Source organism: Anguilla rostrata, chromosome 11 (genome assembly GCF_018555375.3).
Source record: "Anguilla rostrata isolate EN2019 chromosome 11, ASM1855537v3, whole genome shotgun sequence".
In the NCBI taxonomy this organism is placed as follows: domain Eukaryota; kingdom Metazoa; phylum Chordata; class Actinopteri; order Anguilliformes; family Anguillidae; genus Anguilla; species Anguilla rostrata.
Window position 1 is genome coordinate 19,423,382 of NC_057943.1, and position 14,468 is coordinate 19,437,849.

Sequence of the window (14,468 nt, forward strand, 5' to 3'; positions counted from 1 at the left end):
CACAGCAAACTAATAACAGTCAGCACCGGTAGTCATTCATCACCTTCACATGCAATATCCCCACGGCAAACACCACGGCCAAAAGAAAAATCTACCCATCTGTCATGCGTTTGATACACTCACGCCTTTTCAGTGACCTAGGCCACAATTAGAAATAACTGACTTGGCTTTAGTGGTGCTTGTATTTCCGGTAATATGTTGCACTCATGCATGTGTGTTCCCTAGAGCTGGGGGGGGATAGATTGTCATTGCAATCACACAGGCTGTGTCTCTCCGCAGGGGGGGGTGATGGGGTGACGGTGTGCTCACCAGCGCGCGAGCACCGAGCCGCGCGGACACGCAGCCGTGAGCTGAATGAGGATGAGCTCAGCGTTTAGGGCAAAGCCGCGTTCACTCAGTCATCCGTGTCCCGCTGGGTCGATAAGTCTCTCACATCATACAGGCACCTCAGACATGTTAAATTCATATTCACCTTCTCCTTCTCACTTCTCTCTCACAGGCATCAGTCTTTCAAACCAGGCAGGCCATTTGCCTCACTCTGCATCTAAGAATTGCCTTAATTCACTGAGGGTATGCTTCAGTGAGACACTTTATTTCGTGACTACGTGCCATAAACCCCTTCTCTCATCAGAGATGGCCATTTTTCATCTCCAAGCCCTGCCCCTCAAGTATTCTGTGCACAGCCCTCTCTGCCTACAAGATAGTATATCCTCTTGAATATCAAGGAGATGCAAAATTATCCATTTTAAAGATGTCACGCTCGCTGTACTAATTACTAGTCAGGGCTGTATGATGCTCTGGCCTCATGCATAGAATAAGCCTACTGTGCGGTACCAGTAATTGCCTCCCTGTCCACCATGGCGTTTTCAGACTGAATCTGGGTTAAGTCTGCTCCTGGAGCGTACCATGTTCAATGGACACCTGAGGCATCATTAAAACCAGGGCCAAGGTTAAGGAGCGAAGGAGAAATATGCGGCCAGAGTTTGACCCTCTTTTGTGTCTATCGTTCAGAGTGGTTTTGTGATTCATTCACTCGCCTGCGCGTGTGTCTGTCCAGCACCCCCAGCTACAACTACGCCCCCAACCCAGACAAGCACTGGATCATGCGCTACACGGGCGCCATGAAGCCCATCCACATGGAGTTCACCAACATGCTGCAGAGGAAGAGGCTGCAGACGCTGCTGTCCGTGGATGACTGTGTGGAGAGGGTGAGTCGGGCACTGCCCTGTGCCCCTTCCTTCAGCGCGCCGGGCAGCTTTATCACGGGACTGAGACGTTTCCTTATCCTGATATACGTCTGGCTCTTGACTGCTGTGGGGAGGTGGGTGGTGTGGGATAAGCAAGGTGAGCAGATTCATTTCCTCGGTCGTACTGTCTGTAAATCAGAGCCGCTGCCGACGTGCTTACTGGTCAGTGTGCGCGAAGGCGGGGTGCTCGGATCTCTCCTGTGTCACCTGCTGTTTGGGGTGACTGATGCTCCCTGGCCTTTATTGCACGGTGCACGGCATTACCCCGGGGCCCGTAAATCCGATTCAATTAACTTCCGGTGGGGGAAACAAGCCTCGCTGAGATTAAATGTATGCAGTAAACACAGGAAGACTGCTCAGATTTATCACGGCGTCACAGTAGCTAAGGTTGTTTGAAGCACCCCACTGAAAAATTATGGACCGTGACTTGCTCTTTGCTTACTGGAGCAAATGATTCTGTTTCCACAGAAGCACATACATGTTTCTTGTACGCCTCGTTTAAAGAGCCTTACAGCTCCTGCATTTTGAACCACTGGGTTTAAGTAACTTCGGTTTTTACAGTGGTATGACCATAAAAACCATTGCCTGGAATGGGGTTCACAACAGTTCAAGTGCTCATAAAGACAGTCTGCTATTAAAGCAAACCCTCATGATTAATTCTATCGCTCTGTTTTATGGGTTTTCCCAGCCACATATCTTGTTTGTAATGAGAAAATGGATTACACTGAATGATAATTTTGTACCCTCCAACCTTGTATAATGGATAGCACAGTACAAGATAGAATTGTGTGCAGGTGTCACTGGATTGTACTGGCTGAGTCTGATAAATGTCCTTAATAAATGACATAGTTTCTATTGTGTCAGTCGTGTAAAACGTGTATCAGTGTCACAAACTGGGAACATAGTTTGTGTGTATTTATAACTAGCACTTGTTAGATTTCAGCATCCCTCTCTCATCTCAACATGCCTCCTTGTTCCACATGTCCAGTCTCCCTGTTGTCTCACAGGCCTATAACACACCTGTCATTGTCTTAGGTCTACAACATGCTGGTGGAGACCGGGGAGCTGGAGAACACGTACATCATCTACACAGCGGATCACGGCTACCACATTGGCCAGTTTGGCCTGGTCAAGGGCAAGTCCATGCCCTACGAGTTCGACATCCGCGTGCCGTTCTACATTCGAGGCCCCAACGTAGAAGCAGGAACCATGTAAGCGTTTGATTGTCTGCATGCCCAGTCATTTGAAAAGGTTTTTGGATTTTCTGCTTTGTCTGAATCCCACCCACTCGTGTAATTTATCGTACCCTTGCCTCTAATAGCGCAGCAGATGTTTCTCCTTCCACTTGTTCGTTTTAAACATCCTCTGATATTCCCATTCCCAAATCTGTCTGGACTAAATTTACTGCGGCAGGGCCAACCTGCAGTAAGATGAGAGCCCTGTGATTCTGCACTCCTCTGCTCCCCCTTTTCCTTTAACCCTTTAAGGTGTGAGATCAATCACAATCACTACTGGTTAATTGATAGCGCTGGAGTTCTAGAACACTCCTAGAAATTTGAAAAAAGCATTCCGAAAACCCACTCTTCAAAGGGTTAAACTGCATTCTTGTCTGCTGAATGGCAGGGTCTGTGCGCACAACTGGAGCATTATCTCAAATCCTCCGAACATTTGCAGGGCTGTCCCATGGGTCCGCTCGCAGGATTACCGCACCGTAGAGAGGGAGAGGCTGCAGTCTATTTATAGTCAAACTAAAGGACATCCTCATCTGCTATCCTGCTACGGAACTGACTTTTTAGTTGCTGCTGCTGTATTATTTTCTGCTTCTTGTTTTCAGTGCTTTTATGCATTTAATTTAACGGCGCAACTGAGCACGGAGAGTCTGACTTCTCCAGGGACCTGGGATCAGATTGGTAATCCGAACCTGTTTAATTCAGTTCCCTGACCTCGCTGCCTATCTGGAGCGGAACCCAATTATGTGGGCCGGGGCGTCCTTCAGAACCGTGTGAGCCACATACCCACAAACCCCCTGTGGCCCCCGTGTTGTTCTCTGCATTGTAATAACATTAACCTTTGTTTATGTGGGTGTTTCTGTTAAGTGTTCGCTGCTAAGAAGATTATACAAGCACAAGTGGTTCACATGGCTACTGGGTGATTTTCACTTTAGTGTGGCTAGGTCCCCCATAGGCAGAAGGGTCTTTTCCAAGCAGGCAGGATGAGTGAACGGGGGTTGGAGGGGGTGTGGAATATGTCAATGTGTTTAGTGTTTGAAGGGGATTATCTGTCTGTCATAATGAGTCTTATTGACCCCCCACATTACAACACCCCACCTTGGTCTTGGAAAAAGGCCTGAGTAATCCTTAGAAACTCAGTAAGCTGGTTCTGTCCCTTCTCCCGCTCATCAGATCACTGGCTAGTGTGTTGCTGGGATGTGGAAGACAGGCACTGTGTATCCGGCCTGATGGATGATAATCTCAGGCTTATTGGAGGCAGCCCAGCATCTGCTTTCCTCCTACTGTTTGTTTTCCCAGAGAACTTTACAAGGGAAGCTACTGCAGTGGGAATGAAAAGTCCCCAGAATATGCCTCAGTGAAATAAACTTGAATGCCCTACCCTACCACTGTAGAAACTGCTGGTTGTAGTTCATTTTAAAATAAGCAGCCAAGCCCCTTGAGTACGTCCATTGAGGTACCATGACAACTATGACATCATAATTTTATGTGAATATTACAGAGGTTTTGACAAATCAAGTGAATTGATGCCTTTGGCCATTATTCAGGGAGTTAGGAGTGTTTCCTGTAGTCGAGTGCTAGACTCCACCACCACTCTCTCGCAGCATGGCTAGAGGTCCCTGTCAGTCTGCGTAATCTCCCTCGTGGTGGAGCCCATGGTTCTGCTCCTGAAGGCGTGTATCACCTCTGTAGATAACCCTTCCGCTGGCACATTGCTGATTTTCCTCCCTGTGTCTCGTGGCTTTGCAGTCCCTCATTGTTGCCCAGCACTGCTCATCCAAGACTTCCTGCTGCTGAAATGAGTTGACATTTCGGATTACATCGGTCAGTTTTTGAGTGTCCTTGATTTCTTTTTTTTTCTCCGTTTTCACTTCTGCGTTTCCAATAGCAACCCTCACATCGTGCTGAATATTGACCTGGCGCCCACCATTCTCGACATTGCCGGCATGGACATCCCTCCTGACATGGACGGCAAGTCTGTCCTCAAGCTGCTGGACACCGAGAGGCCGGTCAACAGGTGGGCCAGGGCCGGTCGTGTGTAAAACTGCCTGGCTGTTTCAAGGACAGTCCCATGTGTTGGGCATGTGTGGGTCATGTGTGGAATGAAATGCCAGTCTGTGTGTGAATATGGTTTAAGGCTTTACTTTGTGTTCCTTGTCGTTTGTGAACTGTGGCACTGAATAAAAGATCAGATTGGCTTGGATTTGTGTTGCTATGGCATCTACTGAAATTACTTCCCCGGCAATACTGTTTTGCTTGCCTGGATATTGCTTTCATTAAGAGCAGACATTAAATAATCCCCCTCGATCTCTCCAAGACGCCGCAGCATCGATACATGTGGTAATACTGGAGAGAATTGTACTGGGGATGTGAGTGTGCAGATGGGGAGGAGAGAAAGAGTATGTGTGTGTGTGTGTGTGTGTGTGTGGGGGGGGGGCGGTGAGTGCCTTCCAATATGGAGACCCAGTCTCTTTGCACTCCTGAATGTAATAAGAAATAAATTGTCTTGCCTGGCTTGAAATAGGCTGGTGGGGACAGGAGACGGCGATGGTCTGGGTAAAGCAGGACATGGCTTTCTGGCAGTTTCACTCCTCTCTCCCTCTGATGGGAGGCGGGCTGGCTCCCATTGGTTCCTGACCAAGATCTGAGACACAGAGATCTGCTTGATCAATGCCTCATATATATTAGAAGAGTCAGGAAAGGTCAGGTGTCAAAAGGAAGGTCTTTTTTTGTCTTGTTATTTTTGCCAGTGCAATATAATGTACACTGCAGTGGACGTGTTTACATGCACACTAATACTGTGACCTTACCCCAGTCGTGGCAATATACTAACTAATGAAATGATCATGTACAGGCCTTTATCTGATTATCTTTATTGGTGTAAGATCATAATCAGCATATTCAAAATCCAGTTAAGACACCTGGATTTTTGCCCAATCTTTTGTTTTTTTTTGTGCATGTACATGTCTTACTCTGCTTTCTTTTGGCCTTTTGAAATTGCACGTCATGCAGAAGTCTAAAGTCCCAGATGAAAACAAGCATGGATGCTGTGTACATCGCGTCCGTCGAGAAAAAACTGATTACAGAAAAAATCATGTAAACTTGACTATTGGAATAATCGCGTTACTTATATCCATGTGTATGCAAAAATCTAAATACTGGCATAAACTGATTACTCCCAATAATCAGGGTATTGGTGTGCATGTAAATGTAGCCACTCAGTTTTATGTCATTGCGACATGCACACTTGGAGCCTGGTCATGCTATTGGTCATGCTATTGGTTTTGCGTGTGCTAAAGGTCTTATTAAATCAGGACCGTATGGCTTTGTTGCTGTCGGCGGATAGAGCAGAACTACCCACAACTCTGTCGGCTTTGGATGTGCTCCATCATAAATTGTGTAATTGTGGATGACATCTTGTTTCTTCCATTTAATTTCAGATTCCAGTTTAACAAGAAGGGAAAAGTGTGGAGAGACTCGTTCCTTGTAGAGAGGGGGTAAGTAGTTAAAATTAATCATGCATTTGGAATTTGTTTTTCAGGCTTCGAATCACAGAGAATAATATGGCCCATTTACTATATCGCAGAGCTTTTATCTCCCAGTACAGTCATGTGCAGCAGGAGGTGGTTCCTATACAGCACTAGTTTTTCAATTAGATGGTCTGCATCACAATAACCACAACTCCTCTCTGCTCCGAGGGATAGAATGGAAAGTTTTTTTTCTCAACTCAAGGGGGAAAACACATTAATATGCAATGTAGCTGGATATGTCTACAGGATACACTTGACCTATATGGCACGCTCCACTTCTTACAGGAAGTTGCTGCATAAGCGGGATGATGGGAAGGATGTGGCCCAGGAGGAGAACTTCCTGCCCAAGTACCAGCGAGTGAAGGATTTGTGCCAGCGTGCGGAGTACCAGACACCCTGTGAACAGCTGGGACAGGTAGAATAGGCACAGTTCTGCCTGAATCCGCACCAACATATAGTATATATCATACATACCTGTAGTTTATTTCTGCTCTCTTTCAGACATACATAGCAACACATATTTCTTTTTTTGGATTCTGAATCCATTTAATATTTTTAATATATGCGTGGACACGCACACACACGCATCACAATGGATGTACAATACTTTTCTCAATATGAATTTCATGTTACAGGCAAGACTGAAGTTCTACATCACATTCATTCTGCATCTACAGACACATTCTCAACATCTGTGATCCTTGAATAGTGAAAGATCATTGATTTACACGGAGTCAATCACAGAGACTTCAAGAGGGTTTTATGTCAGTCAGGGCATGTCCCAGCGGAGTGAGATTTGGTAAGAGAGAGATGTTTGGGGTGATTAGCTACAAGAAGGGCTGTCTTGTAACACTTTCTAATGGCAGATAGAATCAGCTGTCCCCAAAGACAGCTCCAGACTTCAGAAGAATGTCTGGCATTAATGAGAGAGGGAAAGGATACAGGTCTGTTCTGCCGAGTTCACATATCTATCAATATGACCATTTAACTCCCAGACCATCTAAACCACCAAGGGCCCCCTCAGAATGAATGAATTAACTCTCTCTTAATTAATCTCTCTTGCTCTCTTTCGCTTCCTTTGATCCCGGTCTTTCCTTATTTTCCATCACAGCACTTATATTTGGAAAATCTAAAATTTTATCATCAGGTATACAACAAGTGCTTAGCAGTTTACTATAAGAAGGATACAGAAGCAGTCTCTTCTGCTCCTTCTTCCTGTCACCCCCGCTTCCCTGTTCATTCAGCACCTGAGAGGGGAACAGGTGTCACAGCTCGTAGTGGCTGATTAGGAGGAGAATTTCAGAACCTGAAGCAGACGGTCTACACAAGTGTTGCTGGGTGACTAAGCTCAGCCCAGATGACAGCCTGTTCTGTGGATCTATTTCTAGATATAAAAATTCTCATAAATCTCATAAATATTTTATAGTGCCCTGCTCACCGCCTTACCACCTACACCACATTTGTATGAGTAAATAACCTTTTTAGAGTATCGGAGGGAAATGGTGATTATTTTTTGGTGATTATTTCTATTGCAGTGGTAATCACCCTAGTATCATCTCACCACCTCCATTAAGTATTTCTTACGTATTTTATTGATGCAAAACCCAAGATGAAATAATAATAATAATGAGAAGAAGACGAAAAATCCATTGCATTTTAATCAAGGGCCTTTGGGCTTTGACAGTAACTCAGTAGGCAGTAACTCACCTCATTCATTGCTGTGGGTGATGCACCAGAAGGCCAGTTAGGGTGGAGCAGCAATGATTTAGCCAATTGAGGCAGGGGATGATTTGAATGAAAGTTCAGATTGTGAATGCAGCCTAAATGCGGGAGGTGAAGACTCACATGTGACTCGTATTGACCACGTGGTGACCAGGCTGCAGTTTAATGTTATTTCAAAGGCCTTCAGCACAGTTTCATCACAAGTATTGCATCACGTTCAGTTAAGAAAGAAGACTCCCCTGTACTGGCCCACTAAAACAAGCTGCATGTGTTACCCTGTTGCTCAGCAGGCCTAGCCATGTAATGTAATGAACAAGTTTCACACTGAGGCTCATCCTTCTTCAGAACAGGAGATGACTGTAGACTTGCTCTGCAGAGATCCATTTGTCTTCTTTGACTGTAGGGCAGAACATGCAGAATTAATTACCGGAAATTTAAATCTTTCTGGGTGTGATTAAAATATCTGAAATTAAAAAGGTAATTAGAGAGTTTCAGCAGATGCACTCCCCATGATACAGTAATTGCAACACTGTACACAAAATTACCACCAGCAAAGTGATTTAGGCATTATTTGCAGGAATACCCAAATTCTCACCTGTGTGTCAATTTACATTGCTAATTAACAGTAATTACCAAATATTTTTACTCTCTTAGACTTAATTCAATAGAGGTGCCAAGGTTTCAGGGTTGTATCACAAATCAGCTGTTTTCTCTACTGTGTCTGCTCATTTATGTGTGTATTGTATGTGTGTGTGTGTGTGTGTGTATTTATAACCAGCCAAGACCAGAATCTCTTTTTAAGAGTAGCTCTCCCTCTCTCTCTCTCTCTCCCCCACTCTACCCTCTATCTCTTTCTCTCTCTGTAGAAGTGGCAGTGTGTGGAGGACCCCTCTGGGAAGCTGAGGCTCTATAAGTGTAAGGGCATGGCCAGTCTGTCTGCCCCGCGCAAGAAGGGCCCGTCCAGCGTCAAGCCGCCGCTCTACAGACGCAACTCGGACCCGGATGGCTGCGACTGTGACTTCCCCACCTTCCGGATGAGCCCCTTCAAGAAGAAGAAGCTGTTGTCCAAGAAGAGTGAGTGGAACGAGGCATTTCCTCCCTGAGTCTCCCGTTTTGTTCCCTGAGCCGCCTACTAATTCAAATTCAAATTTAAATTTGTATATGCTTTTCTACAACACAGTAGGTACTCTGGTTTGATGCTGAGGTGGTTAGGGAGGGGCACACGGCAGGTTTATGTGCCTCCACAACACCATTTTGTATTCATAAATCTTTTCAATGTTGCAAACAAGTCATTATGAAAATAATCACGATGCGGGGCGGCCGGGGCGGGGGCTCTCTGGAATCTGCTTATGAACGCTGTCTGCTCCAGGGTCAGTCTCAGAGATCAGTTGCAGAGGATTTGCAATCTTTGTTCTTTTATAAATCTGATTAATCCTCCTGTTAACGATGTTAAAGTAATGCTCTCAATGGTCTCTGTCTTCTTTGTGCTGTTGATCTCCAAATCCATGTCTGATTTGCGCTGAGATCATATGTCTGGTCTGCTCTCACAAACACACTGTCTTTTTGTCTTCCTGCAACATGATATTTCACAAATTACAGGTAGAAAATTAAACCCATCAGCTGCTCCAGGCATGGCGTGGTCAGGAAAGGTGCTAGCTTCTTGCAGACTTGATAAGCCATAGAAAATAAAAACTATTTTATTTTTATTTTTTACAAATGTAAATACCATACCTTTTGACTCTGACCATGTATTGCTGATCTTATTTGTAAAGATTTGAAAATGCTTGTTTTGCTTGGAGTCAAGAAGTGCTGGAGTGAGTAAGAGCACACACAAATCTTCACTACCATCTAGTGGTCAACAGAAACATTACCCTGGATAATAAAAATTATATACTTTTCTAATAGAGTGGTAATTCAACTGTCTTTTTCAAGGGTATTACAGCAGAGGCACCTGTGAAATTTGAAAAAAACTTCACCTCCATATTCATTTTCCATAAATGTGATGTCATCTGTTTAAGCCTTCTGCATTTCTGTATGAATTTGCTTATGTTGATTTGATGCCCCCGTTTTGGCAGAGCTGAAGAGCAGTAAGAACTACTCCCGAAACCGCTCATCTCGCTCCGTTTCCATGGAGATGGATGGGGAACTCTATGCCGTGGACCTGGAGGACGGGTATCAGCCTGTGGCCCCCAGGAACCAAAGCCAGACCAGTGAAATAGTACTGAGGCGCAAGGAGGAGGAGGAGGATGAGTTCAGTGGCATGGGTGTGACTATCGGCCCCAAAAGCAGCAACAGCCTCATAGTACCCTCATCCATCAAGGTCACACACAGGCGAGTGTTGTTTGTGTACTTGTGTGTGTGTGTACAATATGTTTGTGTGCTGACTATTGTATTTATAGTTATGGGGTCAGTACAGTGGTAACATTGATTTGCATCAAGTTCAGTTCCCTTCTCACTGAGAGACCTGTGCAGGGGGGGTAAGACGCAAGTGATGTACATGATTTTCGCACAGTAGCTAAATGGTGCTGTCCCCTCCTCCCCAGGTGCTCCATATTGTCCAATGACACAGTCAAATGTGACACGGGCCTGTACAAGTCACTGCAGGCATGGAAGGACCACAAACTGCACATTGACCATGAGGTACTGCCCTATCTCCGCAGGGTTTCTGATCTCATAAATGTTTTCATGGATTTGTAATGTTACAGAGAGCTGTAGAGGCTGATAATATTACATGTTTTAATACAGTGCCATCTTCTAAATCTGTGTGTGTGTGTGTGTGTGTGTGTGTGTGTGTGTTACATAGATTGAAACATTGCAGACAAAAATAAAGAACCTGCGTGAGGTCAGAGGTCACCTAAAGAAGGCGCGGCCTGGGGAGTGTGACTGCAACAGATACGTGTAAGTGTCTTACACCACCACCGCTTGAGTGACACTTAACTCTGCATTCCCCCTCATTTGAGGAGGGAAGGGATTCACTCCCCATAGCTGTGTCTGTGAATTCTAAAGTATTCCCTGTGCCAGTATGTTAGAAAATGCTGCACAAGCACCACCTCGCCTGATTCCATATGTTGGCTCTGCTCCATGTACCTTGAGGCATCATCCTGGGAGTATATTTGACTGATCCCCATGACTTTCTTTACCTTTCACTAAAATACATTACATTCTGCTGTGACAGTACAGCTTGTGGTAATCTTCTGAGTACAATATTTAGTGTCACTAGATCCCCCTTGTGGCCATCTTTGGCAGTGCTGTTTCAGAGTACAACACCAACTTTTGGGAATGTATTTCTTATCGCATTTGAACAGTCTTTATTTACAGCACAAAAGCAGAATTACAGCCACACAGTCAATGCCGACTCAGTATAGGCAGTCAGTATTCACTCCATCAGTGGTTCACAGAGACTCCTTGACTACATGCCAATGTCCTCCGTGTCCTTGTGTTTCAGGTACCAGTCTAAACACAAGGGCAAGCTCAGGCATAAAGGAGGCACTATTCACCCATTCAGGTATGGATCACAATGCTGCATACACAACTGTGCATGTGTGTGTGTGTGTGCATGAGTTTGTGAGTGTGTGTTTGTGCGTGCATGTGTGCGTGCATGCGTGCGTGCGCGTGTGTGTGTATGCATGTGTGTGTGAGTGTGTATGCATGTGTGTGTGTGCATGGATCTGCAAGTGTGTGTGTTTGTGTGTGTAATACTGATTTATGGATGTTTGTGGCTCTTCTCCCAATCAGGAAAATGCAGGATAAAGACAAAAAGCTGTGGATTATGAAAGAACAGAAGAGACGGAAGAAGTTACGCAAGCTTTTGAAACGACTGCGCAACAATGACACCTGCAGCATGCCCGGCCTCACCTGCTTCACCCACGACAACCAGCACTGGCAGACTGCCCCCTTCTGGACCAGTAAGGCAGTGCAGCACAGCAGCCAATCCTCACCCTCATCCAAATGGTCACACAGCCCGTATTGTGATTATTTAAAATGCTTAAATTCCTAAAATCAACATTCCTGAAGAGTACTGAATCTGTCTATTTTCATCTATATTCAGACAAAAAGGCTTTCGCATGATTGTGTGATTTGATGAGTAAATATGTATCTTTTTTTTTTTTTCAGGGATCTGCAGGAATGTATAAAATTTGGCCATAAGAGTATTTCAGATCTGTATTTGACATAGGCCTGATTGTGACCATGTGATATGATATGTCCTGACGTGTTCCTCACATTGCTCTCTCTGCTCCTGCTGCAGTGGGTCCATTCTGTGCCTGCACCAGCGCCAATAACAACACATACTGGTGCATGAGAACCATCAACGAGACGCACAACTTCCTGTTCTGTGAATTCGCCACAGGGTTCCTGGAGTACTTCGACCTCAACACTGACCCCTACCAGGTATGCCTGAGGTGTTTTTCTTCATTTCTTCAATCTTAATCAAGATTGGAGTCAAAAAAAGTCATAGTCATAGTTGCTAAGAAAATGTGGTTCTTTAAAGTTTTCGTGAAGTTTTTAGTTTTACCTCTTCTCATTTAATACCGAAATAAACCAATTCTGGCACAGGCAACAATGATCTGCCCACTTCTTTCCAGAACTTAGAACTGCCTTAAGGCACAAATGCTTATGTTTAAATACAGCCAAGATCACATAATGGTCTATATTGGCTCGTTTTTCTGGCTTCATGGATTAATGTCACTTTGATTAAACTGATATGGACTACTGTCTTTTAAATATTTTGATCTTAAGGTCATGATGATGGTGAATATACATGCACATGGCTGACCTCCCTTGTGGCCCCACTCACAGTCAGGCAGACCCTTTCTGTCTACCTACAGTGCTGTGTTTTGACTGTTCTTCTCTCTGTTTGCAGCTGATCAATGCAGTGAATACACTGGACCGCCATGTTCTCAACCAGCTGCATGTTCAGCTGATGGAACTGCGCAGCTGCAAGGGTCACAAGCAGTGTAATCCCCGCACACGTAACCTTGAGATCGGTGAGTCTCACACACACACACATGCACACACACACACATGCACACATACATTCATGCTCATATGCACACACTCACAGACACTCATTTTCACACACTGCACTCTATACTCTCACAAGCACACACTCAGAAAAAATGAGGCATGCAGTGACATGGAGAACACACACACACGCATGATGTACACATGCAGGGTGTTTCCTCGATGGCCACACCCCTGGCCAGTGATTGGAGGAGTGAAGTCTGTTCAGCATCCCATCATCGCCATCCTCACGAGTCACCAGGCCAAAGCCCCGCCTTGCTTTCTGTTCTCTTTATTTTTTCAGTCTCTACTTTTCCCACTGGAGTAATAAATAAACATTAAACATTAAAATAACAAAACTTTATTTAATTAATATTATCATATTAATATTAAACACATATTATTCACTTATAAAAATATAAACCCTTCCTAGTACATTATAATGAAGAAAGATTTAATTAGACTGAACTACAATTTACAACCATAATGTAGCCAAAATAATTATCTTAAATAAAGATTATTCAATAACGAAGTTAATGATAGGGTCGGTAATTCATATTGTATGTGTTTTTGTGTCTCACATTTACCTAAACCTATTTATTTGGTCTTTAACATTTTTCCAAAAATGTCCTATGGGACAATTAAAAATCCTCTAAGTGAAATGTTTGATGACACAATCACAAATTGGTCTGTCTCACAGGACATTTTTGTTAGGCCGAGATACAGTCTCACTGCAATGCGTTTTGTCCTGTTTTTAGAGTCAATTTAAGCAAAGGTTGCTTTCTTTCTGAAAAATGCAGAGCAACTCAAATTCAGCTGTCGCTGCATTTAATACAAAGAGCATTGTCCAATCAAAAGAAGGTAAGACTTGCTTCAGTTTGTTACTCCTGAGGACAATATGCATTGCAGTTACATAGAATCTGGCCTTAAAGGCACTAAGGCTAGATTTTAGACTTTGCCTTAATGCAGTAATTTGTGTTTCTATTCTCTAACTGATGATATTGTCTTTTCTTCAGGAGGTAAAGAGCGAAGCAGCTTTGATGAATACAGGTATCTTTGCTCATTAAATTAAATTCTCTCTGCACTGCAAGTCTTAACACCAAATCATTATCCAAAGCTTTTGATTGGCACCAATACCAAAATTAGTTTTTTTTTAATTAAAAAAAAAACATTAAAAACACACCACATTTAATGTAACAAGTTTTATATGAACACAAAGGAATTTCTGTGTGCTGTCTCTCTGCATCTTGCATGATTGCTCGCTGTTAAGAGGGTTTGTAATCCGGGCTTTTAACCAGGGGGTTACTCTACCAGTCAGCAGCTTCTCTCTCTTTCGCTTGAGGGGGCAGCATAACAGTTTGTCTTATTGTTGCTTGTACATCAGGCAGTTTCATCGTCGAAAATGGCCAAAAGTGAAGAAGCCCACCTCCAAATCGCTGTGAGTTTGGACCCATCCGCTCCTCGCGACCCCGCTGCCAGCCTGGCCTCCCCTTTGCTTTAACTTGCATTTCTTTTCCGGGGCAGTCGGTTTAGCTGCATGCTGCATCTGGGCCAGTTCACCGTAACCATTTTCTGTCTCTTCTCTGCATGAAGCTGTGGACCATGTGGACTACTGCTGTCCTTTCTCATCTCAGACACGTCTCTCTCTCTCTCCGTTCACTTCTCGTCTGTAGAGAGGGGACCGTCCCTCGGCCTTGAAAATGACATCACTTTCCTCGTCTTTCATGTGTTTTTTTTTT

General features: G+C 44.2%; 1 protein-coding gene across 5 annotated transcripts in view; it reads left to right on the forward strand.

Annotated features, from left to right (window-relative positions):
* LOC135234203 (extracellular sulfatase Sulf-2-like) overlaps nt 1-14,468 on the forward strand; it is a 118,138-nt gene that overhangs the window by 100,834 nt on the left and 2,836 nt on the right. For 3 of the 5 annotated variants that reach the window (XM_064298552.1, XM_064298553.1, XM_064298554.1), the window contains 13 exons: nt 1,058-1,208; nt 2,283-2,458; nt 4,365-4,493; nt 5,917-5,973; nt 6,292-6,421; nt 8,595-8,802; nt 9,804-10,059; nt 10,272-10,368; nt 10,532-10,626; nt 11,174-11,233; nt 11,464-11,633; nt 11,975-12,117; nt 12,590-12,713. In XM_064298552.1, the coding sequence (XP_064154622.1) occupies nt 1,058-1,208; nt 2,283-2,458; nt 4,365-4,493; nt 5,917-5,973; nt 6,292-6,421; nt 8,595-8,802; nt 9,804-10,059; nt 10,272-10,368; nt 10,532-10,626; nt 11,174-11,233; nt 11,464-11,633; nt 11,975-12,117; nt 12,590-12,713 (1,796 nt within the window). Of the gene's footprint in view, nt 1-1,057; nt 1,209-2,282; nt 2,459-4,364; nt 4,494-5,916; nt 5,974-6,291; nt 6,422-8,594; nt 8,803-9,803; nt 10,060-10,271; nt 10,369-10,531; nt 10,627-11,173; nt 11,234-11,463; nt 11,634-11,974; nt 12,118-12,589; nt 12,714-13,745; nt 13,780-14,113; nt 14,168-14,468 lie in introns of all 5 variants that reach the window. The other 2 variants (XM_064298555.1, XM_064298556.1) reach the window with 2 other exon arrangements.